We start from the raw sequence: 26,077 nt of genomic DNA, 5'->3' as shown, positions 1-26,077 counted from the left end.
AAAACTGCCTCCTTATCTTTATAACTAGGACGCCTGGTGAAGCAACTGGTTTGTGTACAGATTTGTCAAGCCTAGAGAAAATGGGGCAGAGATGCAGAGGCTTGTGGGATTGATAAGAAATGTCAAATGACTCCAGCCCAGTCAAAGCAATGCTTTCATTGCTGACACAATGGCTTGCTTCATTTTTTCATCATTCCTCATAGCAATCCCACATGACCACTACAGCTTATCAACCATCACCTGGGGGTAGGGAGCAGCCAGGCAGCCTCTCAGGTTGCACTCGGTGAGCTGACATTCATCTTCATGGATGAAGGTGGTGATGGTGTAGCAGAAGTAATTAAAAAAACCCCCACACATTTCCTAATCTTGGAACTGCATTACAAAATTGTCTCTTAATAGATACTGCTGGATCCAGAGATATAAGAAGTATTACAATTGGCTTATTTCATGTATTTTCCTTAAATTTGAACTGACTTTTATATTGAAACACAGAATGTAATTCTGCAATCTCAGCTCTTGTTTGTGACTTCCTGGCTCCAATGGTCTGGTATAATGAGCCCCCCCCCCCCGCACTTGGGCCCCATTTGCACTACACATTTAAAGCACTATGCTGCCACTTCAAACAATCCTAGCTTCCCCCAAAGAATCCTGGGAACTGGAGTTTGTTAAGGGTGCTGACGGTTGCAAGGAAACCCCATGTCCCCTCCCAGAGGTACAGTTCCCAGAGCACCCTGGGAAGACTCTGCAGCCTCTTCAAGAGAGCCCTACAGTTGCCACCAAGGATTGGCATATTCTTCATAGATGCATTTACCACCTCAGGCCTTCTGTGGGCATACAGTGCCAAGGTTGTCTGATGAGACAACCCCCCTGTTCTCGTTGAGAGTCGGGGTGCCACTTTCCCTCCACACAATGGGGGTTTTCTAGGCTTAGTTTCTCCTGCCTCAGGTGAAATTTTTGAATGATGCTCTGAGAGGTCACTGGACAAAAGAGGAGCCTTTGAAGAATAACACATTTCTGTTGGGATACTGCCAGGGAGACAAAGTCCATCATGACTCCACGTCTTCTCCGGACATCCATCGATCTCCCGTAGACACGCAGTATCAGTAATTAGCGACATGAGCTCCAGAAATAGCTTGCCATATTCCAGAGCTGATGCACACTCTATCAGCAGATAATGCACAGCGAAAGATGCACCCAGAAGAGCATTATTTACAACTTTTTTCAGCGTTGGTCAGAACAAAGAAAAAACATGACTGCCTGCTTCAGTGTCTCAGACACAGAGAGAAACGGAAGCAATAGAAAACATAAACTTCCTGTGAACAGGAAATACGCAGACTCTGTGACTTACAAAGCCTGCTGCCTTTTAAGGTGGAACGGAAATATCCTAACAATTTCTTCCACCACAATAAATCTTCCTGAGTTTCAGGTGCCACAAGATTCTATTTAGAGTGTGTATTATTATTGTGCACTTCTTGGTGTTCTACCATGTACGAATGGGACTTTTAAAAATTGTTTTCAGAATTAGATATAGTTACCTGGCTTTAAGGCTTAAGAACTTCAGCCGTCTCTGGTCTAGGTCAAGATTTTACCAGTTTTGGGGGGGCCTTTCTATAGATGAGAGGTTGGGCAGTTTTGTAGCTGGCTTTAGCAATTTGCTAGTGAAGAAGACAACACCCAGAAAGTCAACAAACTACTACCAAAGTCTAATCCAATAGCTCCTTTTATTGTTTTGCACCCTGAGTAGCTGAAGACCCCAAACTGTGGCTCTTCCCATCTCCTGTGTGAATCTGGCACCCCCCTCAGGACTTCCGGAAGGCCCTCATCTTCTGCCGTTATATTCTCTTCCTCACCAAGGGACAGTTTGTCCTTCCCAGTCTAAAAAGGTTCCGTTGTCCTGGTCAGAGAGGCGGGAAAGCACTTGGATGATCCCTCTTGTGCTGGAGGCCACACTCAAGACTCCCTGGAACAAAAAAGCGACATCATGCTGCATTATTAAGTGGCCAAAAGCTGCCATCTGTTCTACCAGCAGCTCCACAGAGGTTCCTGGCATTTGCAGAAGCAAGGCTGGCACCTCCTGGGGACGTGCCTGCTGCAATAATCTGACAAAGCAACCTTCCTTCAGGAGTGCCAGCCCATTGCCCTGTGCATGCTGAAGTAGCCTTGCCAGGCAAGGGACGAGGCAAAGGATGTGGGGATGAAGGGCTGCAAATGGGATTTGGGGGGGGGGGAGCTGAAGGCTGGGGTGTGGCACCACACCAGCCTGGGTGGAGGGCATGGAATTATTGAGACAGGTGGAAGGAGGCGCCTTGGGAAATTGTGGTGTGCCCCCCTCCCCCCCAAAATGCAAGCTAAACTTTGCTTCAAGGTATAAACAGAGCCCAATTTCACAATTTCAGCATCCCTCTCTCTGCTTGCGAACTGGTAGGAGGCTGTGCTGCTATGTTTCACCCCTGGCTCTTACAGCTCCTTCCTCTGATACATGAACTTGCCTAGTGAGGCTGGGAGAGACCCTGCCGTACGTTTCCATGGGGCTGCAGCGCAGCCCTGCTCCCCTTGGTCACAATGGCTCCCAGAGCTCTCGCAAAACAGCCCAACTTTACATGGTTCCCTGCGTGTGTTCCTGGTGGGGCAGAGGAAGAGGGCAACCGGCAGCCCTTTTGGCCTTGTTTCATGTGGAAAGGAAAAGCCCCACCTACTCCTGGTTCTGGCTGTGCCCAGTACCACCCTCTGGCCTTCAACAAGGAAACAGACCGTCTCCTCCCCCCTCCTACTTGCCTCCTTCCTGAGTCATGGGATGCTTCCACCCTCCCCTGCTTTATGCTGCCTATGGGTGTTAACCAGATGCCATTCTGGTTAGGCAGCATTTCTTAGCCCATCCATAGGTGTCAACAGCAGCTACAGATGATGTGAAGGAGCACACCAAGGAAACCAGGGGATCCAGCTCCTTGATTGCATTAATGATGAACCTGAATTTTTGTTCAGTTCTCACCTCAGCCTCATCCCATGGAGACATTTGCATCTTGGAATCTGACCAGCAGGCCCCAAAACACTGTCATTGGGGGTGGGGGTGTCTACTCAAAAGGTGCTCAGAGGGAACTGCTGCATGGAAACCTTGCAGACTGCGTTTCCCCTGCTGCCGTTGACCTGGATGAGGCCGACCTCATCTGTGACCTCCTGCCAGTGACTGTGCAGTTCAGGAAAGTAAGGATGATCATGTGTGGGTGCTGCTCTCGCTTATTTAATATTCCCTAAGTGCCTCTTTCCAAGCTCCCACAACAGCTTAACTGGTCTGTATGTGAAAGCTTGTGCCTTTTTCATCCCATGGGTACACAAGGCTTCCCCTGAGGGTTGTAGAATTCACTCCCCTCCCCTTTCTGTGCATCCTCTCTGTGACTAAGGTAGCGAAGTCCAGGAGGGACTGACCTCCCTGCAGGCACATCAAAATCCACCCTATATCGTTGCTCAGAAGTGGGCCCTGAGGATTCTTCTTTGGAGGTGGTCAGGCTGAAATCCATAGTGCCATGTGCCCCCCCCCCATTCCATTATCACTTGGGCTGGTGCCTACCTGCTCTACTCCAAGGTGGGTCTTCACTCCTCCAGGGTGGATAGAGACACACAGGATCCCATAGGGGCCATACCCGAGAGACTGGCAGCGCGTCAGCATGTTCAGAGCCGCCTGCAGAGGCAGAAGCACAGTCAATTGAGGCAGGAGAGTTGGGACCTATTGGTTCAAGGGATGCCTAGCCAAGTGTGAGGCTGCAAGAGGGGGTTACATTGTTGCCTGCTTTCATGCCCTGGCTCGTTCCAGCCATCTACAAGCATCTTGTGGCTCTCAGGCCATGGAGCGCCTATCCCATCAGTGCCTGACAGAACCATCCATGGCCTGGAAGGGTGGTTGGGCAGCTCTGGGGGAGATTTGTGGTCAAATCCAATAATACATATGCTTGCTGGTTTGCATGTGGAGGGGTTAAGACCATAGAGCTGTATTGCTGATAATCCAACTCAGACCATAGAAACATAATTGGTAGAGAAGACTCTCTGTTGTGTCATTTCCTCTCCTCTCCTAGGAAGGAAGAACCAAAAGAAGTATTTTCTGTCCTCTCCCCCTCCTCACTCACTCTCTCTTCAACCAGCCATGAAGGGGGACCTGCCTCTGATCACTCCTGAGGCTGTAAACACAAGTATTTTACCTGCCTTTGGTTCTAATGCTTTTGCTGCTATGGATGAATGCTTGACTGTGAGTAAAATATGTTTCAAACTGCCTTTTCAGCCTGTAGCCAGTTTCTTTGATAAACGTGGTAACTGTTATAAGAATTTTAAGGTCTTACATATATAAAATAAATGTTCATAAATGTACCAAGCAAACACACACACACACACACACACACACAAACACACACCACATGTCTGAAGCCCACAGAAAAAGTCATGTAACCATTTTGTCCCTCCCAAATTGACCTCAGATATTTCTCTGCAAGGTCAAAGGAAATTGCATAAGATGGGATTTAAAGTCTGTTCAGCCCTGCACTTTTAAGCACAAGTGGTAAGCTGAACCTATTGTCTGTTTACACCGCCCCCTGTGGGTCTGTAGAGGGATAAAATATAGTTAATTGTAGCCCATCATCTACCTAATAAAACCTAGCAAGCTCTTTGCCTCTCATGGGGCTGCTAAAGAAAACCCTGTGTGCCCTGAGCAAAGGTAGAACTGATGGATCCCAGGCCCACGGAGCACCCATCTCATTAGCTCCCAGTCGGCCTGAGAGGCCTCTGCCATTCTCTGCATTTTATATCATTTATTTGCTTTAGTGTTTTGAAATTGTAATCTACCTTAGGCACCTATAAATACATTAAATAAACAAACCTATGTGTCCTCATAGACAGTACAGTGTGCCTCAGATTCACCCTGTGCCCCAATCATCTTTCACTTGGCCTAAAGACCCCCCCTTCTCGCGCTCTCTCTCCTCCCCACATCCTCCAGAAGTGGTACTTCAGGGCTCCTTGGCAGGAGTCCAGCCTCTCCCCCTCCTTTCCCACCTTGCTGCAGCGGTAGCTGACGTCTTGCCTCCACTCCCACCCGTCAACGAGTGAGATGGAGCCGTAGCTGCTGGACATGTTGACCACGGCGGCTTTGCTGCAGCTCATCCCACTGTGCCTGCTTTGCTGAGCCGCCATTTTGAGCAAAGGCAAGAAGGCCTGTAAAGGGAGAGAGAAGCAGCACCCATCATCCATTGTTGTGCTTCACCCTACAGCCCCCCACCCCTCTCATTCTCTCTCCTGCTAAGAAGCCTCAATTCTTTCCTCCATTCTTTTCAAATTAGCTGGAGATCCGCTTCCTGCTGCTTCCTCTGAGTGGGAAGAGGTCCAGAGCTGGAGAACTGGCTTATGGATAGGATCAGTGGCCTTGCAAGGCTTTTAGCCAACTCTTTCCTCACCTGGCACACCAGCATGGGCCCAATCGTGTTCGTTGCATATAGGGACATCATGTTCTGGGCGTTCTCAGAGCTCAGAGTTGTTTCATAAGCCATGGCGGCATTATTTATGAGCAGGTTGAGACCACAGCCTGCCACATGCTCTTCCACTTTCTTGGTAGCTTCCTTGATGCTGTGAGGATCTGTGACATCTAAATCAACAGAATTTAATAAGTTTGCCAGCTGCTGCCACTCTGCTCCTTCCCGTGGCAAAAAGCAAAATATTGCTGTAGTAATTCTGCAGTTGTGGAGAACCAGGATAGGGTTAAGGAAAATGGCAAAGGTATAAAGGTAAGAACTGAATTCAAATCTCTCTTTGGCCACTGTCTCTTACCCTAGTGGGTGGCGCTGTGGTCTAGACCATTGAGCCTCTTGGGCTTGCTGATTGGAAGGTTGATGGTTTGAATAATAATAATGATGATGATGATGATTTATTATTTGTACCCCGCCCATCTGGCTGGGCTTCCGAAGGCACTCTGGGCGGCTAGATCAGGAATCTAATCGGGATCTCTTTAAATATGATAATTGGTCTTCCATCAATTAATAACCTGTTATTATAACTCATTTTCAAAATTGCATTCCGCATCTCTAATGAGTTAAAAATTATCAAACAATCTCCAGGTAATTTTTTGGTTTTGGCTTTTACAGAGCTCACCTTAATTCTAAACACATTCTCTATTGTGTACTCAATTTCTTCTTCCTTCAGATCCAACCATCTTGCCAATTCCTTAATCATTTTTGTTTTAATATCATCATTTGGCTCTTCTACAACACCTCTGAATTTTAAATTTTTCTGTTTCTGCCTCATATCCATCAGAGCCAAATTGTCCCAGATCTGTTCTTGCATTTTACTGACCTCAACCAGGTCCTCTTTTATTCTGTCTGTCTCTTTTCTATTTTCCCTAACTTCTTTCTGAGTTCGTTTGACTAGCTCTTCTATTGTTTTAGATCTAACCGTCAAATCTTTAATTTTACTTGACAATTCCCCCACTACTCCTATTTTCTTATCTAGAGTTTCTTGCATTTCCACCAATTTTTTCTACATATATTGTCCATTTTGTTTAAATTCTTCCTTTATTTTTAACCAGAGAATGTCTAAATCCTTAATTTCCTCCTGTTTTGACTGTCTTCTATCACCTGGAGTTCCTCCAATTTTTTTCCCATTTTCCCCTGACATTTTTAGACAAGAAAATCAATATTAAGTACTTTCACCATCAGGGGGGTAATTACACCAGAGAGCTAGAGATCGTATTTATCAGAGATTGAAATTTAAACTATGGCCTCTAGGGAGCTTTCTTTCCCTTCACCTCACTTAACCAAGCACTCCAGAAATTCACCCCTTTAAGCATATATCAGCTATATGACAGCTATATGACAACTGTACTCAAATATTATTTTGAAGAAAGGAGAGGGGAGAGAAACTCAAATATTATTTTGAAGAAAGGAGAGGGGAGAGAAACAGGGAGTGATGTACATCAAAGATATATAGACATTATCGCATGTAATGTTACCATTTAGATGTCACCTTCACAACTCAGTCCAAAATGTTTAGTTCATATATTGACCATCAAATACTATTCAGTTTGGGGGTCCTCTTCTGTCCACTTCTTTTATTCCATCTCTTATATACTCAATCCCACATATAAGTTCAAATATAGATTCCAATACAAGCTCAAATAAAAAAACCATACAGGTCCATAAAAGTCATTATAACTCCAAATATAGCTGTGGCCCACTGTAATCCGCTCAGGGGAACAGAACGTAAATTTCCAGCCACCTGAGGCTTAATCCTCACAAAGTATCGATATAGGATGTTTTCCCCAATTTATCTTCTTTCCTCTTATCGTACTCCAAGAGGTAAAGAGATATAAGGTGCCGTCCTCCAAGGGGTATAGCAATAGTCACAGTTTAATTTCAAACATCTACTGTATCTATTAGGCAGCAGAGGTGTTCCAGTTCCCTGCGTTGTTGCAAACCTCTTCCTTTCACTTTATGCTTTAGAGATTTGTACAAAGTAACTAAGTCTCTGGATTGTTTCTCAGTCAAGTCCTCAAGCCTTTACAAAAGAAACGGGGGAGAAACAAAGTTCCTTTTGAACGCTATCCTTCTTCCAACGTTATAGGATAGTACTTGCCTCAGTGCACTGCTTCTGGGGTCTTTTTAGCTGAATTTTTTTGGAAAATTAGAGGAAAGATTGATGGAATTTATAGATCAGAAAATAATTCTGATGGGGGACTGTAATGGGGTGGTCAGGCCAGAAATGGATAGATTGTCAAAGAGAAAAAATATAAATGAGGGTAAACTCCCCCAAATTTTTTTTGAATTGGTTGAAAACTTTGGCTTAATAGATACCTGGAGGTGGAAACACCCAATTACAAAACAGTTCACCTTTTTCTTGGAACCTCACCAAAGCTCGAGTCGGATAGACTATGTTTGGGTCTCTAAAGAACTGGTTTCCAGAGTAAATAAAATTGAGATCACGCCACAAACTCTATCGGACCACAATTCGATTTATCTGGAACTAAAAGGTAGAGAACAACCCTCATTTAGATGGAGGATGAATGACACTTTATTTGAGAACCCAAAAATAGTAGTGAAAGTGAAAGAGACAATTAAGGATTATTTTGAATGGAATTTACATAAAGAAACCAGTCTGGACACTGTATGGGATGCGAGTAAGGCTGTCATGAGAGGCTTTCTAACCCAGCAAAATAGCCATAAAAAGAAAGAAAGAGAAAGAAAAAAAGAAGAAATTCTGGTTCAACTCATGGAAAATGATAAAAAATTAATAATAAAACCTAAAGATGAACAAATTAAACAGACTATCAAAATGCTACAAACTCAGTATTCCATGTTGGTGAATCAAGAAGTGGAATGGAAAGTAAAGTTAATGAGACAAAAAATCTTTGAATCGGCAAATAAAACTGGGAAGCTTCTGGCATGGCAGCTGAGAAAACGTCAAAGTCAAAATTTAATTAATAAAATCAGAATAGGGGAACAGCTGACGGAAGATCCAAAAGGAATAAGAAGAGCCTTTCAAGGATTCTATAAGGAACTTTACAGGAAAGAAAAAGAAGATATAAAAAAGATAGAAAGATATCTGGAAATTTACAAAGGAAAACAGATATCATTGGAGGAAAGAGAACAATTAAACGCCCCAATAACCAATCAAGAAATCCAAAAGTCAATAAAGAAGATGAAACAAGGTAAAGCCCCAGGACCGGATGGGTTAACCTCTAAGTATTATAAATCACTTGATGAGCAGCTAGTACCAGTTCTAGGGGAAGTAATGAATGCTATTTTACAAGGAAAAGGGAAAATACCAAACTCCTGGAAGGAGGCTTACATAACGTTGATCCCCAAACAAGATACGGACCATCAGAGTGTTAAAAATTTCAGACCGATATCATTGTTAAACAATGACTATAAACTTTTTGCGGACATCTTGGCCAACAGATTGAAGACAATATTAAATGATTTAATTCATAAAGACCAGGGAGGTTTCTTGCCAGGTAGGCAATTGAAGGATAATGTGAGACATATTATTAATATATTGGAATACCTGGAAGTAAGAAATGATAAGCCAGCCATACTGATGTTCATCGATGCTGAAAGGGCATTTGATAATGTATCCTGGTCATTTATGAAGAAGAGTATAGAAAAGATGGGGATCTGTGACACCTTTTTAAGAGGAATTGAGGAAATTTACTCAGAACAGAAAGCAAAATTAATTGTGAACAACACCTTAACAGACTCATTTGACATTACAAAGGGTACCAGACAAGGCTGCCCACTATCTCCACTGCTTTTTATCAGTGTATTAGAAGTACTAATAAATTGCCTGAGAGGAAGAACAGAGATAAAAGGGGTCAAAATAGGCGCCAAAGAATTCAAACTTAAGGCCCACGCGGATGACTTGGTATTAACCTTAGAAGAACCTCAAGAAAGTGTAAAAATAGCATTGGAAGAAATGGGAAAATTTGGGCAACTGGCAGGATTTAAATTGAATAAGACAAAGATGAAAATGTTAGGCAAAAATTTAGAAAAAAGTGAAGTAGAAAGGTTAGAACAAGAAACTGAAATCAAGGTGGTCAAAAAAGTTAAATATTTGGGAATTTGGATGTCGGCAAAGAACATAAACTTATTCAGTGACAATTACCAACCAGTCTGGAAGGAAATTAAAAGAGATAGAAATATGGGACAGACTAAAACTGTCAATGACTGGAAGAATGTCAGCGATCAAAATGAACTTATTACCGAAAATGGTATTTTTGTTCCAGATAATCCCGATAATAAGAGGTTTAAGACAATTTAAAGAGTGGCAAAAGACTCTCTCGTGTTTTATATGGCAAGATCAAAGGATCAAATTTAAAATACTGACAGATAAGAAAGAAAGAGGGGGGTTCACTGTACCTGATCTGAAACTCTATTATGAAGCAGCGTGTTTATGTTGGATAAAGGAGTGGATAACCCAGGAGAACCCAGATTTGTTAGATTTGGAGGGGCACAACAATAGATTTGGATGGCACTCCTATCTTTGGTATGGTAAGGCAAAAGTGCATAAAGGGTTTACAAATCATGTGATAAGGGGTGCACTATTTGAAGTCTGGGACAGAAACAAGAATTTGTTGGAAAGGAAAACACCGTGGTGGGTGTCACCAATTGATATGTTAACAGTTAAAAAACTGAACATAGAAGGGAGAGGGGCCACCTATGAGGAGATTCTGATGAAGGCCGAAAAAGGTTGGAAATTGAAGCCTTATGACTGTATTGCTGGAAAATTGACAGGATGGTTGCAATACCATCAAGTCAATGATGTTTTTAAAGAGGACAAAAAAATAGGATTTGAAGACAAAAAATCGAAATTTCAAATAGACATTATAGAAAGTAAGTCTAAACTACTTTCAAAAATGTATAATCTCCTATTAGAATGGAATACAAAAGACGAACTTATAAAAGAGGCTATGATAAAATGGGCTATTGATCTAGGACACAACATAGACTATGATGTATGGGCCAAACTCTGGAATGAGAGTATAAAATTCACCGCTTGTTCTGCCTTAAAAGAGAATGTTATGAAGATGGTCTATCGTTGGTATCTTACTCCCACCAAATTGGCAAGGTCCGCAGGCAGATAGGGTCTCAGCCTGCGTACCAGATGGAGCTGGTAAACAGCTACCCTGGAAACAGATTTGACCTGTGCCTCCATGGACAGCTGTGAGTCCAAAATGACTCCCAGGCTGCACACCTGGTCCTTCAGGGGCACAGTTACCCCATTCAAGACCAGGGAATCCTCTACACCTGCCCGCCTCCTGTCCCCCAAGAACAGTACTTCTATCTTGTGAGGATTCAACCTCAATCTGTTAGCCGCCATCCAACCTCCAACCGCCTCCGGGCACTCACACAGGACCTTCACCGCCTTCACTGGTTCTGATTTGAAAGAGAGGTAGAGCTGGGTATCATCTGCATACTGATGAACACCCAGCCCAAACCCTCTGATGATCTCTCTCAGCGGCTGCATATAGATGTTAAAAAGCATGGGGGAGAGGACAGAACCCCGAGGCACCCCACAAGTGAGAGCCCAGGGATCTGAACACTCATCCCCCACCACCACTTTCTGAAAACAGCCCAGGAGAAAGGAGTGGAACCACTGTATGACAGTGCCCCCAGCTCCCAGCCCCTCAAGACGGTCCAGAAGGATGTTATGGTTGATGGTATAAAACGCCGCTGAGAGATCCAGCAGAACTAGGAAACAGCTCTCACCTTTGTCCCTAGTCCACCGGAGATCATCAACCAGTGCGACCAAGGCAGTTTCAGTCCCATGATGAGGCCTGAATCCCGACTGGAAGGGATCCAAATGGTCCGCTTCTTCCAGGTGTGCCTGGAGTTGTTCAGCAACCACTCACTCAATCACCTTGCCCAAGAATGGAAGATTTGAGACTGGGCGATAGTTGGCCATCGTGGCCGCATCTAAAGTTGTTTTTTTAAGAAGCGGTTTAATAACCGCCTCTTTCAGCGGGTCTGGGAAGGCTCCCTCACGGAGGGAAGCATTCACCACCTCATGAAGCCCATCGCCCAGTCCTTCCCGGCTAGCTTTTATAAGCCAGGATGGGCAAGGATCCAGGAGACAGGTGGTTGGTTTCACTCGTCCAAGCAGCCTGTCCACATCCTCGGGGGTAACAGATTGGAATTGATCCCACACAACTTGACTAGACAGGACTCTAGCACTCTCCCGCCCCGGCCCTGCTCCCATGGTGGAGTCTACCTCTTCTCGAATCTGAGCGACTTTATCTGCAAAAAACTTTGCAAAATCATTGCAGGAGATCATGTCGCCCATATTGGGCCCTGATGGAGCAGGTGGTTCCGCTAAATTGCGAACCACCTGAAAGAGACTCCTGATGCTGTTTTCCGCAGATGCAATAGAGGCGGTGAAGAAAGTCTTCTTCGCCGTCGCTATCGCCACTTGGTAGGCTCGACATTGAGCTCTAACCCATGTCCGGTCAGATTCAGAATGGGTTATCCGCCACCGGTGCTCTAGCTGTCTCAACGATTGTTTCATTGCCCTCAGATCCGTGGAAAACCACAGGGCTGTCCGGGCTCTATGCAATCGGAGAGGGCGCTTCGGAGCCAAACAGTCAATAGCCCTGGTTAACTCCACATTCCAGCGGGCCACCAGGGAATCAGCTGAAAGGCCATCAACATGGGATAAAACATCCCCTACCACTCTCTGGAAACCATTTGGATCTATTAAGTGGTGGGGGCAGACCATCTGAATCGGTCCCACCTCCCTGCAGAGGGGAAGGGTCACAGAGAAGTCCAGTTGCACCAGGAAGTGATCTGACCATGGCACTTCTTTTGTTTCGCTTTTACTTAGTGTCAGACCACCAACATCCATTATAGTCCATACTATTATAGTTCATGGTAGGTACATACCCAGTTGAAGTAGAACAAGAGTTGAGACATTTGAATACCTGCGAGCCAGTTCCTTTAATACCTGGAGAAAGAGAAATCAGTTTGAGAAAACAGGCAAGTTTTACATGCTAGTCCCTAGTAAGCGCTTGCTCCAAAATTCAAAAGCAACTGGGCTATGTCTTGGGGGGGAAAGAGATAAATGGAATCCCTACACATTCCATTTGTGTAAGGAGTGGAGCAGGCACCTGTTATTTCAGGCCCAGTTTCAAAGTCACATTTCCTCCTACCCTTTGTCCCAGCTTTCATAATATGTATATTATTATTATTATTATTATTATTATTATTATTATTATTATTATTATTGGCTTTACAGGCCAAGGGAGCTGGCATTTGTCTGCAGACAGTTTTTCCAGGTCATGTGGCCAGCATGACTAAGCTGCTTCTGGCACAATGGAACACTGAAACCAGAGCAGCACACGGAAACACCATTTACCTTCCCGCTGGAGCGGTACCTATTTATCTACTTGCACTTTTTGGCGTGCTTTCAAACTGCTAGGTTGGCAGGAGCTGGGACAGAGCAACGGGAGCTCACTCCGTCGCAGAGAAGGTTCTGCATGGGATCACAGGTGGCAGCTGTGACCAGCCACTTTCTACTACAAATTTGCAGAGTTTTGGAATAGAAAGGGATGGTGGCTTTGCTGCTTTACAACTGCACCCATCACTGGCTCCATTTTAACTTCTAACTTTTAACCAAAACAACCCAAAACACTTCAGTACTTAGCTTAGCCAGCACAAACTGCTTTTGAACCAAATGCAGATAAATGTTGTATATATTAATTAACAGAATCCCTATTGTTGCAGTGCAGTCTTGTACAACATGAATGCAAAGCAAGAAAATGATTATTTGGTATATCTTCAAGAATGCACATACAACACCCACCCATTGGAAGATTTCAAAACCATTCCATTCAAAAATGCCCAGAGTTCAGTGGTTAGAGCCACTGGTTTGCATGCAGAAAGTCCCAAGTTCAGTTCCCAATGTCATCTCCTGGAAGAGCTGGAAGAGACTCCCAAGCCTGAAACTAAGGAGAGCCATTACTGGCATTGTAAACAACACTGAGCTAGATGGATCAATAGGTCTTTCAGTGTCAGGCAGCTTCCCATGTTGCTCATTTCTCATTAGCTCCTCCAGTGTTGCCGTTCCAAATAATGGAACACTCTCTGCCTGCTTGAACCCTGATTTCATTAATTTCCTCCCCTGTGTAAACAAGCCATCTATTGAAGGAGCCTTCTGAAATCTCCGGGCTCTTGGCCCTCCCTGTTTTAGCTGGTGCCAATTGGAGTAAGGTTGGCTCCCATCTTGCCTTCTCTGTATTCTTACCCAGATATTCAAGAGGTATAATGGATAGATATTTTAGCCAGTGGATTGGCCAATGTCCAACTGTTTCATCCCAATCTTCAGGTGCTTACCTGTCCTTCAGGTCCATCTGGATGCCGGCAGGTGGCAAAGATGAGCTGAGGTGGATATGGCAGCTGGAGAAATTGCTCCACCAAGCCCAAGCCAATCCCCCGGTCGCTTCCTGTCAACAATATGCTCTGAATTCTGAAACCTTCCATGTTGTCTGTCCGTCTGTCTCTGTGTGTGTGTGTCTCTCTCCTCTGACTGGAAGAACTTGGGTGGAGTGGAGATATCTGGGCCATAAGAGACACTGCCCATCTTCAGCTGATATCCATGGTTATGCAAGTTTGCAAAATGTAAATTAAGTTGCCTCAGCACCAGAGTAATCACACATGAGCAGCTTTAATTTCAGCAACAAGAAACTATTTAAAATGATGCATCACCCAGATGTGTCAAGATCAGGCGTGGCCTGAATGATGTTGAGGCATTTGAAAAATAGGTCAGATCACACCATCTTCCCTGAAAAACATTAGCAGTGGGTGTTTGATGATGATGTTGATGACGATATGATCAGTTTAGAGGTGTCTTGCTGCAGCTCATAGAATCATAGAACTGGAAAGGATCCCAAGGGTCATCTAGTCCAAACCCCTACAATGTTGGAATCTCAACTACAGTATCTATGACAGATGTCCATCCAATCTCTGCTTAAAACCATCCAAGGAAGTCCATGGCCTCACGAGTGAGTCTGTTCCACTGTCAAACAGCCCTTACTGTCAGAAAGTTCTTCCTGATGTTCAGTTAGAATCTCCTTTCTTGTAACTTGAAGCCATTGGCTAGAGTCCTACATTCTGGAGCAGGAGGAAACAAGCTTGCTGCATCCTCCATGTGACAGCCCTTCAGATCTGAGGATGGATATCATATGTCCTCTCAGTGTGCTCTTTTCCAGATTAAACATACCCAGCTCCCTAAACTGTTCCTTATAAGGCTTGGTTTCCCAACCCTTAATCATCATTGTTGCCCTCCTGTGCACATGTTCCAGCTTCTCAATAATCTTCTTAAATTATGGTGCCCAGAACAGGACACAGTATTCCAGGTGTAGAATGATCTGTTGATGCAGCCTAGAATAACATTAGATTTTATTTTGCTGCTGCATCACACAATTGACTTGTGTTAAACTTGTGATTTACTAAGATCCCTAGATCCTTTTCATGTGTACTACTAGTAAGGCAGGTGTTCCCCATCTTATATTTGTGCAGCTGGTTATTCCTGCCTAAGTGTAGAATCTAGCATTTGACCCTACTGAAATTCATTCTGTTAGTTTAGGCCCAGTTTTCCAATCTGTTAAGGTAATCTTAACTCCTGTTTCTGTCTTCTGAGGCATTGGCTACCCCTTCCAGTTTGGCATCACCTGCAATTTTATAAGCAGGCAGAGGGCCTTCTCAGTAGTGGCGCCCACCCTGTGGAATGCCCTCCAGTCAGATGCCAAAGAAATAAATAACTATCTGATGTTTAAAGGACATCTGAAGGCAGCCCTGCTTAGGGAAGTTTTTAAGGTCTGATGTTTTAATGTATTTTTAATCTTTTGTTGGAAGCTGCCCAGAGTGACTGGGGAAACCCAGCCAGATAGATGGGGTATAAATAAATTATTATTATTATTATTATTATTATTATTATTATTATTATTATTAAGCATTCCCTCAATTCCTTCATTCAAGTCATTTATAAAGACACTGAACAACAACTGTCCCAGGGCAGAACCCCACTTTACCCCCAGGATGATGAGGAACCATTAATGAGTACACTTTGGGTTCAGTCAGTCAACCAGCTACAAATCCATCTAACAGTTACCTCACCCAGCCCACATTTCAGCAGCTTTCCTTTGCCTGTGTATAATGAAACCCAAGAGGACATGATCACTTCCTCCCAAGGTTCCCTATACTTTCACCTCGTCAGTTTCTCCTGTCTGATGAGGACCAGATCCAAGAGAGATGACCCCTTTGTTGTTTATTGCACCTTCTGGGAAATGAAATTGTCAGTGAGTCAATGGAGGAATTGGTTGGATCTTACATTCCTGGCAGAGTTAGAGTTCCACTCCTGCCTCTGTCCCCCTCCGTAGGGAGTCACCTGTCATCACCACATGTCTTTTCCTTCTCTGGAGAGTGGCAGGAATCGTTCTCTGCACTGTACCTTCCACTGCCACCTTGGTGTTTTCTGAGGTCTGCAACCTCTGTACTTGCATGGAATCAATTTTGTAGCTCCAGAGACACAGCATGGCTGCTGACAGTCCTGCTTTTTTGTGCCATGTTCCTCCAGGGGTTTGTCTCCTGCATTGGGCAATCTTCCTCCTACCTAGGGGCTCCCCGCCTGTATCTCTGTCCCCAGACAGTCTGCTCTAGTGCATCAAAGTGTCTGGCCCCAGGTTAGTAAGTTAACGCAGGTAAGCAATTTTATGTAATTAAAAAAATACCATTGCAAAGAAGCCAGGGCAGCTAATGACATACAGTCTATACAGCCATAAAGGGAAGATGTTGTAAGTCCCAACCACATATCAAGTCATTTCCCCTCCTACAACTAGGCAGCGCTGCTCCTTTGTTCTCACTGTCTCTTTGTTTTGAATTTAAGTATCACCTGCCCCTGGCAGATTTTTCTCTTACCACTTTTTCCTCTTGTATCTTCAACTACTTAGGATTTCCCCCCCAAAGGATTTCCAAGTAGAGTGGGACTCCCTTAAACTGGGCTCATTGGTTCTTGGGTTTATTTGTTTTTACTCACCTTCCTGGTATTTCGTCTTTTGTCTTTTCTCACTCTTCCTTCCCAGGCTTTATAAAATCGCCACATCAGTTACCAGTAATAATCCCCAGCATCAAATCAAATCAAAATGACCAAAGGCTCAGCAGTCTGAGCCTCATTTGTTCCATAGTCTGGTGCCTCTTGGTTAATCTGGAGATCTCCTGCACCAGTAAGGTACTCCTGTATCTAATATTGGTGTTATTGTTGACATTTGTCTGTCTTGAGAGTCAATGGAGTGCACCTCCGGGGGTGGAGTCAAATCTCTGTGTTAGCAGCGCCAAAGTGACCTCCCTGAGGAGCAAGCCTGGGTAGTGTGTATGGAGGTCCTTGGTCTCACTGATGTGGTCCAAAGGAAAGCAGAGCAATATGTTTGGCATTGGCTTGGCTGCAGGAGTTGCCAGAAGGAGGTGTACAAGGTGCCATCCAACCATCTTAGGGACTCCACTCCAGAATCTGTAGGGTTTATTGTGTAGGTGGACCCACTATTAGTCTCATCGGTTCAGTCCGCCTTTCTTTCCACACAGAGGAAGTCCCTAACTCACCGAGTTTAAGACCCCTCGGCTACGCTAACTTGGTTTAGCCAGCCAGTAGAAGCCATTCCAAGGATGTGGCCGCTTCTAGGAGCCACAGGGCAGCTGTAAACCAGCTCCATCTAGTATGGCGGCTGAGATCCTATCTGCCTTGTCAGTGGTAACCAGAGCATGTATCCTTTAGCCAGGATAGTGAAGCTGCTGCATTTGCAAGCTCACTCATCTGTTGTCCAATCAATACTAGATAATGGGCATGTGTCAGTCGCTCACCAGCTGGAAGAATTTGTTGTGTCCTTGGGATGTTTTGTATTCCAATGGCCACCTTTTCCCCAAACGAGATTGCAGACATGTCTCATGAGGAGAGGCGGAAGAAAGTTGGGATGCTAACTCTGGAGAAGAGAAGGCAGAGGGGGGGAATCTGAAAGTCCTCTCCAAAGAGTGAATGGAACAGTCACAGAGAAGAGGACAAATACCCAATGGGGACTTCCTGCATCAGGCTAGGGGCTGGATTCCTAGATGGCCTACAACACACACACACAACTCTAAGCTTTTAGTCCTTTTCACTAGCAACCAGAATAGCCTTTTTAAAAGCTTTATAGCAGCCGCGGAGTAATAAATGGGTGCCAACTAAGGCGCCAGTCGTGCCTGTCAAAGTGACTTGGGGCAACTCCCTTTGTGCTCATTCGTTTATTTCCAAGTAAAGGTGAATAAAAGTGGGTGGCAGTCAGTGATGTAACTTCAGGCATGCTTAATAATGGTACCAAAAAAAGCACTTTGGGGCTTTATGCCTGGCTTGGTTTTTTGCCCTTCACAATGGAAGGTGTGCAGTGAGCAGAATTAAACAATGCCAACCCCTGGATTGCTCACCAACTGTCTAAGCAGGCTAGCAGACTAATTAGATGACATCCACTCAGCCCAAGGGTCGGGAAAGGACTTGAAAGGATTCCATTATTCAGTCCCTAAAGCAGTCCAGTTCTGAGCTAAGAATACTTGCAGAGTTTGATCTTGAGTTGTGGCCTAGAAACTTGAAGTTATTTGGGTAGTCAGCCTTGACTTAGTTCTTACTGTGTTTGGAGAAACTGTGCTTGAATTCTGAAGGAACCTGCTGCTGTGGAACAACTCCACACTGCCTTGTCCGTCTCCAGGTGGGACTAGTACGAATAGACAGAGACCACTTCCATAAAGCAAAAGCACCCAGGAGGTTGATACTTATTTCACTGCTGCATTAGGATCCCCTGGTCTTTCCAAGGTATGGTGCGGGTCATGAGATGCAAATGGCACAGTACCAAAATCTTTTATACCCAGTGTGGTGTATTGGTTAAGAGCGATAGACTCGTAATCTGGTGAACCAGGTTCGCGTCTCCGCTCCTCCACATGCAGCTGCTGGGTGACCTTGGGCTAGTCACACTTCTTTGAAGTCTCTCAGCCCCACTCGCCTCACAGAGTGTTTGTTGTGGGGGAGGAAGGGAAAGGAGAATGTTAGCCGCTTTGAGACTCCTTAAAGGGAGTGAAAGGCGGAATATCAAATCCAAATTCTTCTTCTTCTTCTTTCTGAGCACTCTGAGACAAAGAATTTTAAATTGATTGGTTACATTTCACAGAAGTATGAGCTTGTTCAGTTCATATGCTCTTATTGGTGATTACCGTACATTCCTAACATAGCATTTTAGTAGACATTGCCCCATTTCCTTGACATGCCCCTTTTCTTATCTGTCTTACTCATTAGATTTTCTATCAAACCGTTCCCAACGAGTCAAGATGGGTTCCTGCATCTCTGCCAATCTCAGCATGAATACGGGGATGCTGCAGGGGTGCGTGTTGAGTCCACTTTTATATACGCTCTTATACGTTTTTAGGGGGCTAACGGTGTTGGGATGGCTGGGGTAGCAGGCTTGTTGGGTTTTTAATGTCTTATGTAGATTTTTTTCAATTTCGTTGTTCTGTATGGGACAATGACAATAGAGAGTATTGTATTGTATTGTATTGTATTGTATTGTATTGTATTGTATCGTATCGTATCGTATCGCATCGTATCGTATCGTATCGTATCATCTGTCTTACAAATCTCAGGTCGCATAAACATTGGACTTTGCACACACCGGGCTGGGCCTTGCTCAGGTTAACTTCAAAGCTTCTTCACAATGCCTACCAGTTATATTTAATAGGAAAGCATCTTTCATGAGTCACTGAGGAAGATGCTTCCTGAGAATTTTCTTGTAAGGCAGTTCAAATGTACACACTGCTGTGTTAAAATGTTGTGCATTCTTTTGAGTCATCCTAGAACACAGGTGCTATATAAGAAGAATTCTGAAGCCTGCGAACCAACAGCCATGGATAAATTTCATGTCCAGAGTGTTCTAGTGACAGGATCCAATCAGGGGATTGGCCTGGGACTTGTCAGCCAGTTCCTGATGAAGCCAAACCCGCCAGAGTGGGTGTTTGCCACCAGTCTGGATCCTGAAGGACCTAATGGGAAGGTAAGGCTGGTCCTATCCATTGCACAAGCAGAAATATGGGGCAGTAATATCAAGGAGAAGAAAGAAGCCACTGGAAGCCTCACGCAATTTCACAGGGGCTGTCACATAGTTCCAATTCTGTGCAATTCCATTTGCACAGGAGAAGCAATTGCTCCAAAGAGATACAGAATGAGGCATTCCCTGCCCAGGGTATTCCAGCTGTTTAGGACTGCAGTTGTCATCTGGGAATTGTAGTCCAAAATATTAGGAGGTCACATTAGGATGGCAGATTATGGAGGAATAGATGACATAGCAAGGGGAACTTTGGGTGCTTGGGATGTGGCCACTTCTGCACTAATATCCTCCACTGGGTCTCACCATTTTGGTGTAAAAAAGGGGGTTTCAGAAATGCTTTTTTCCTCTTTTTTTTTTTTTTTTGTAGAAGTTGAAAAAGCTGGCTCTGCAACATCCAAACCTGGTGGTGCTACAGTTAGGTATGTATGTTTTCATCCTGCTAACACTGCTGATGGATGCAGAATTTCACACATTTCCCCTGCAAATTCTCACTTACTGTCTTCATCTTGTTGTTGGCATCACATATAGTTTCATCCCCACCTGAATAGAGGTGTTCCCAGGGAGCACTGGCACTGTGGAACACAAGCCAGAAATAAAAAACTTGCCAGAATGCTCTACTGCTCTTGTGGCTGATGCATGAGTGCAAGCCTCCCAGAAATTGGCTGAGAGCTTAAACACAGGAACTTAAGAAACTTCCTTCTACCAGCTCCAACCATTGGTCCAGCCAGTCTGATCCTGTGGTGAATTTGTGGTGAAATGGTCATCTGATGGCTTCATCAAGCAGGCAAAGCATAGTGCAGTGTGCTAAACTGAGGAGCCATAGCTCAACATGAGAACATCTACTTTGCCTGCAGAAGGTCCCAAGTTGATCTCTGGTATCTTCTGGTATCTTGGACAGCCACTGCTGCTAAGACAGGGCTAGTTAGCTAAATTAATCAACAGGGCTTGCTCATCGCTATCCCTTTTCTTCAAGCAGATATCCGAGATCTGAAGAGCATTGAGGCTGCTGTGCAGATAGTCGAGGAGCACGTCAAAGAAAATGGCCTGACATTGCTAATTAACAATGCTGGCATTTTGGTCAAGTTTACCCACTTGGCTAATGAAACAGCCAAGAACATGTCCGCCCTGTACAACACAAACACTGTGGGAACCTTGCAAGTCAGTCAGGTGAGGATGTGCCAGGTTGGGGGGGGGCAAACTCTTCATTTCTCTGGAACCTTCCAGAAGGTACATGATGAGAGTGAGAGCAGGTGCAGGAAGGAAACGGTCCTGTGAAGCTGTTACCTCTCCCAAGAGCCACAGAAGTCCTAGAGACAGATACGTGAGACTTCTTCATCTTAGACCAAGTCTGCTCAAGGCAAGCATGGCCCCAAGAGTCTGCTCAGGTCAGATGGGCCCAGGATCCTGGTCACAAGGAAGACACTTGGACTTTGGTGGCAATAGAGCAGTGGTGCTGAGGTGGATTTGATTTAAGTTAAGTCTGTTCTGGACTATGGGGATGAAACAACCAGGCAAGGACTGAGGGAACGTGAGGTTTCAATGGATCATCGGAGAAGGGTACTTTATTACAACGCCGCCGCCCCTCAAACCCTGCAAGTGTCTTCCTAGGATCTGACAAGGGAAGTTTGTTGACATTGATGAGGTCCATTTTTAAACATCAGATAGGGGGTTTGTACCAAAGAGTTATTTTCTAAATAAGTTTTTTTTAAGGAAAATATATATGCATATACACTATATGTGTGTGTGTGCAAATAATAATGTTAAAATTAAAATTATATAATATATTAATGGTATTATTATTGTTATTATTAACATTAAGGGCTGCAGCTCAGTGATGGAGTATCTGCCTTGCATGCAGAATTCCCAGGTTCAATCATTTGGCATCTCCAGGGAAGGCTAAAGAGAGACTCCTGTCTGAAACCCTGGAGAACTGCTGCCAGACAGTGTAGACAGTACTGAGTTAGATGAACCAATAGTCTGACTCAATAGAAGACAGCTTCCTGTGTTCCTGTTTGTGTGAATGAGACAATAGTTACGACAATGTGATGGGTTGTCTGACAGTGACCCTAAACAGGAAGGTGAAAACATGCAAGGAGAAAGACGAGCCCAAACTCAGAGATGTCAAGGCTGGTGTCCTGCCCCTTCTCCTCCTGCAGTTTAGCCCATTCATTTCCACACTTTCCCCTTTCCAGTCCTTCCTTCGCTACTTTCCTGCCACTAGAAATGGCTTCTCTGAGTGGCTGTCCATCGCCTGGGATCTTCCTTCCATCTAATGAGCCCAGTTGTGCTGGTTTCTCCCAGGCCTTCTTGCCCTTGCTGAAGGTTGCTGCCCAAAGAAGCCTCCAAGAAGGGCTGAGCTGCAGCAAGGCAAGCATCGTCAACTTAGCCAGTGACTTTGGCTCTCTGGAGAAAATGGCTGGATGGGGCCTCTCTCAAGTCATCTCCTACCGCTGCAGCAAGGTACCTCTCAAGGCTGTGTGCTCCTAATGTTTGAAGTATGATTAAGATGTGGAAGATGCAGCTAGTCCAAAACAGCAGCCCACACCAGTTAGTCTAAAGGAAGCACCAGATTCCAAGTGGTTTGTGAATTAGCCAAGTTATGAAATTTCGAGTTCTTATGTAGGGTAAACGTCAGAGCCTAGTGGATGTGTTGGAAAATGTGACGTTGATGAGGTCCACTTTTAAACCTATTCTGCACCAGAGTTTTCATGCGACTTCACCCTCATGACAACAGTCCACTGGGGTAGCTCCTCAAGGCCTGAATTTTTAGTGGCAACGGCAATTATGATGCCAAGTAACAGAATAAAATTTTTGTTTGTATAGATATGACAGTGTCCTCTACTTTTCATTATTTATTTGGGTGATGTAATGGTAATGGTGATATCATAAAATCATATACAGTCGTTATCAATTGCACCACCATTACATCACCCAAACGAAAAATGTAATGTCATTGATAATGATGGTCTTGTTTAAATAAATGAAATAATAATTCTGAATGGTGAACTCACCACTTCTTGGCCACACTCAGAGGTTCAGCATTTAACCACCCAGCCTTCTGTGCTCTGGCTGCCAGCGAGTGGCCAGCTCCTCCTCCTGCTGCTGCTGCTGCTGCCTGAGTGCTGCTTTTAAGCTGGATATGCTATGAACTTCTCCAGGCAGCACAGGTGCCCTGTGTGTGCATCCTCCCTAATCCTAAACACTTGGGAGGGGGGCACCCAGACCGTGGACACCACCTTTTTGTGTAATTATCAGGGCAAGTGGACCCTGGTGCTCCTGAGTCTTTAAGGGAATATCCCTGGAATATCCCACACCTGATGTGCTCTCTTCTCATGGCACCCCTTGCCCTCAGGCTGCTGTGAACATGCTGACCAGGTGCCAGTCCTTGGAGTATGGTCCAATGGGGATCCTTTGCATCTCCATCCACCCTGGCTGGGTGAAAACTTCCATGGGGACATGTCTGGTAAGTGAAGCCAGATCCACCCGTTAAAATGCCTTGGATGGTCAGGCATTTTAGTGATTTTCCCCTTTGAGGAAGTCTCTGTAATGGAAGGCCAGAGTATCAGGCAGTCTTCCTGGGGGCTCCACATTTGCTGCATAAGGAGCAGCCTCAAATCCATTGCTGAGGTCTTTCTTGGGCAGGTGTAACACTCACTTTGAGCTCCAACTACACCTTAGTCTGGTTGCATTTCTGTAAACCACCCTAAGACCTGCGAGTGTGTATAAATTCAATAATTAATAATAATACCTTGACTTGGAAGAATGCCCTCTTTTAAACTGCAAAAGGCCAGACTCCTGGGGAGGGACTCCAGCTCAATCAATGAACCCCAATAAGATGTTCCTTGTGCAGTTGGAGAGGGTATAAACTTGGTTAATTCAACCTATGCATTGGGAAACATCTGTATGATACTTTAAAATATAGATAATTTCTTAAGGAAGTGAAAAAGAGGTAAATAGGAGGCGCAAACAATCCGGGGTCATTGGTACATATCTAAAACAAAAACAAAAATTTCAATAAAATAGTATAATACAAAAGTTGGAAGCAGGCACAGCAGCAGGTGGCGCTGGTGAACAGCTCTGGGATTGGAGAGGAGATGCCAGGGCCTTCTCGCTTGCACATGTTTATGCATTCCGTTGTGTGGCAGATTATGACGAGGTCTGTCCCTGTGCTCATGAGGGTGAGAGACTGATAGAACAGAGCAGGTAGTCAGCCCTGTCAACCATGGGAAAGGCAGATTCCCTAGTAATTCCCGTGGCGTTTCTAACTGTTCCCTCTCAATTTCATAGGTCCCAACTACAGTGAGTGAGAGTTGCAGTGGGATCTTGAAAGTGCTTTCTGCTGTCACTGAGAAAGACACAGGGTCTTTCATTGACTGGAAAGGGCGTGTTGTTCCTTGGTGAGAAAACGAGTCACAAATCATGGGCCTCCATCCATCCATCCGCTCCATGAAATGTGTTGGCAATAAACCACAGATAAAGCTACGTGAACTTCCTGAGTTGCCCGCTTCCATTTCTTTCTCACTTGGGGTTGGACTCGATGGCCCTTGTGGTCTCTTCCAACTCTATGATTCTATGATTCTATGCTTGCTTGTTTCTGTTGTATCGAGAAATGCCTGTTGATGCCAACTGATAGATCCCATTTCAAGTTTGCAAGTTGTTTCGGTTTTCAGTTTGGTGGAGGGACAGAACCGACTTGGCAACACAGCTCCACCTCCACTTGCTCCTTCTTCAAAGGAGATGACCTTGTTGTCCCGCAGAGGAGGTGTAGGACTCCCCTTCTCTTCTTTTTTTTTTTAAATAATGTTTATTAGAGATTTAAAAGTTACACAAAAAGGAAAAAAGAAAAGCGAAGAGAAAAAAAAGAATAAAAAAATACATAGAAAAAAAGCAAAAAAACCACAATACATCAAAACACACAAAAAGAAAACAATACATCAAAAAAACCCCCACAATATATCAAAATCCTTGTCTTTCATTGACTTATTTCCTCGACCTCCTCACACCTCCCATTTTTGTATTGCAGTTATTAATTATATCAGCAAATCCTTTCCGTCTTTCACTGCTTTTTATCTTTTAGTTATCTTAATTTATTTTTACCTTATCTTATCATCAAAACCTTAAAGTTTATTTATACTTAACTCCTTATAATATTTCTGCTAAAGTCATGTAATTTCATTCCAACATTTCCCAACATTCATTAATTTTACTATATTTTTCTAAATAGATTAAAAAAAAAAAATAATTCCAATCTTCTTCCACCGTCTCTTCTTCCTGGTCTCGGATTCTGTCAGTCCTTTCTATCAGATCTACATAGCCCATCAGCCTGATGATCTTCTATCCGAGGCTCTTAACTCTTCTCCATGTCCCATCTGCAAGTCTTCTTCAAATTTATGCTTACACTTTACTTCCATCTTGACAGTTCCTTTATTCCTTGTCGGCAGGTCAGCCCATACTCCATAGCCAAAACTAAAGTCCCAAAGATGTTTCAGGGCATGCTCCAAAGTCTCTTCAAGGCTAAAGGCCTCCACAACTCCAATCTCCCCCTGGCCCAAATCCAAATCACAAAGTCCAGAACATCCCTTCATAAGGGAGTCTGTCCAGCTTTCCTTCTCTGATCCAAGTAGGGCATCATCCCTCCAGGTCTGGCTTTCAAAATCAATTACGCATGGCATCAGCTTGTATCCATCAAATTGTTTCTGTGAAGATGAGACCTCCACTTGTGTTACTTGAGATTCAGAAGCAGTTTTTTCCATCGTCTTCTCCACAGCTTGCCATTTCGAGATGGGTTCCTGAGTCAATACCCGAATATTTTCTGTATAAATGTTCACTTTTTATTAGCCATCACATCCGTCTTCTCATGAAGTTGTTCCAATAGGGCGCTTATCTCGCAAAATGCGTTCACTAGAGCTTCTTGTTTTGACATTCTTCTCCAAGGTTACTTTAATTTCTCACAGTCCTTGCTTCTATGGGAAATTCCTTCACTCATGCAACAGTTTCAAAGGCTCCCTCTAGAGGAAACAATTTCTATTTGTATCTGTCCTTTTAGACAAAGTTAATTTTCAATTTTCAGTTACTTTTTTCTCCTTTTTAAATGCAGAGGAAAGCAGTGGAAACAATGTATATCCCTTATTTAGCTGTCTATCAGCATATGTTCTATTCGCAGTCAATGAGTTTTCCCAAACTTGCTGACAGCCCGGTCCCAGGTTCAAAACGGTGGAAATTTCTCTCTCCTCACTCTCTCTCCTGCAGGTTTAAACAGTCCAAAAAGAATTCCCCCTCTTCTCCTGCTTCCAAAGGGGGTTTAATATTTTAAATGGTGAAAATTTAATCCTTTACAAGAGGCTTTTCCCAGACTTTAGCTTGCGACGCCTTTGCTTTGATCTATTTACAAAACGGAAGGCAGACTTCCTGTTTAGAGCCTTCCCATTTCAGTGCCGAATTACGATG

At 44.2% G+C, this 26,077-nt stretch overlaps 2 protein-coding genes across 11 annotated transcripts; one reads left to right on the top strand and one right to left on the bottom strand.

Annotated features, from left to right (window-relative positions):
- Nucleotides 1-1,702: 1,702 nt before the first annotated feature.
- Nucleotides 1,703-14,162, bottom strand: LOC310683176 (C-signal-like). Its single transcript, XM_083452824.1, has 6 exons — nucleotides 13,851-14,162; nucleotides 12,402-12,462; nucleotides 5,433-5,620; nucleotides 5,035-5,193; nucleotides 3,566-3,676; nucleotides 1,703-1,960 (listed from the first exon to the last, which is right to left on the bottom strand). The coding sequence occupies exons 1-6, from the start codon at nucleotides 14,079-14,081 to the stop codon at nucleotides 1,847-1,849; spliced, it is 864 nt and encodes a 287-aa protein (XP_083308950.1). The 5' UTR covers nucleotides 14,082-14,162; the 3' UTR covers nucleotides 1,703-1,846.
- On the top strand, nucleotides 5,618-24,149 carry LOC310683174 (C-signal-like). Of its 10 annotated transcripts, none has more exons than XM_083452818.1 (9): nucleotides 5,621-5,759; nucleotides 16,093-16,198; nucleotides 18,826-18,910; nucleotides 19,381-19,576; nucleotides 19,998-20,049; nucleotides 20,607-20,797; nucleotides 21,932-22,090; nucleotides 22,983-23,093; nucleotides 23,918-24,149. In XM_083452818.1, the coding sequence occupies exons 3-9, from the start codon at nucleotides 18,858-18,860 to the stop codon at nucleotides 24,029-24,031; spliced, it is 876 nt and encodes a 291-aa protein (XP_083308944.1). In that variant the 5' UTR covers nucleotides 5,621-5,759; nucleotides 16,093-16,198; nucleotides 18,826-18,857; the 3' UTR covers nucleotides 24,032-24,149. The 10 variants fall into 10 exon arrangements, with proteins under 10 accessions (XP_083308946.1, XP_083308943.1, XP_083308944.1 ...); XM_083452816.1 differs by having other exon boundaries at nucleotides 19,372-19,576; XM_083452819.1 differs by having other exon boundaries at nucleotides 16,093-16,216.
- Nucleotides 24,150-26,077: the final 1,928 nt, after the last annotated feature.

The sequence above is a fragment of the Podarcis tiliguerta genome, assembly GCF_965153285.1.
Source record: "Podarcis tiliguerta genome assembly, chromosome: 8".
Taxonomy (NCBI): domain Eukaryota; kingdom Metazoa; phylum Chordata; class Lepidosauria; order Squamata; family Lacertidae; genus Podarcis; species Podarcis tiliguerta.
Note: the sequence above shows the minus strand (reverse complement) of the source record. Positions and strands in the feature narration are given on the sequence as shown.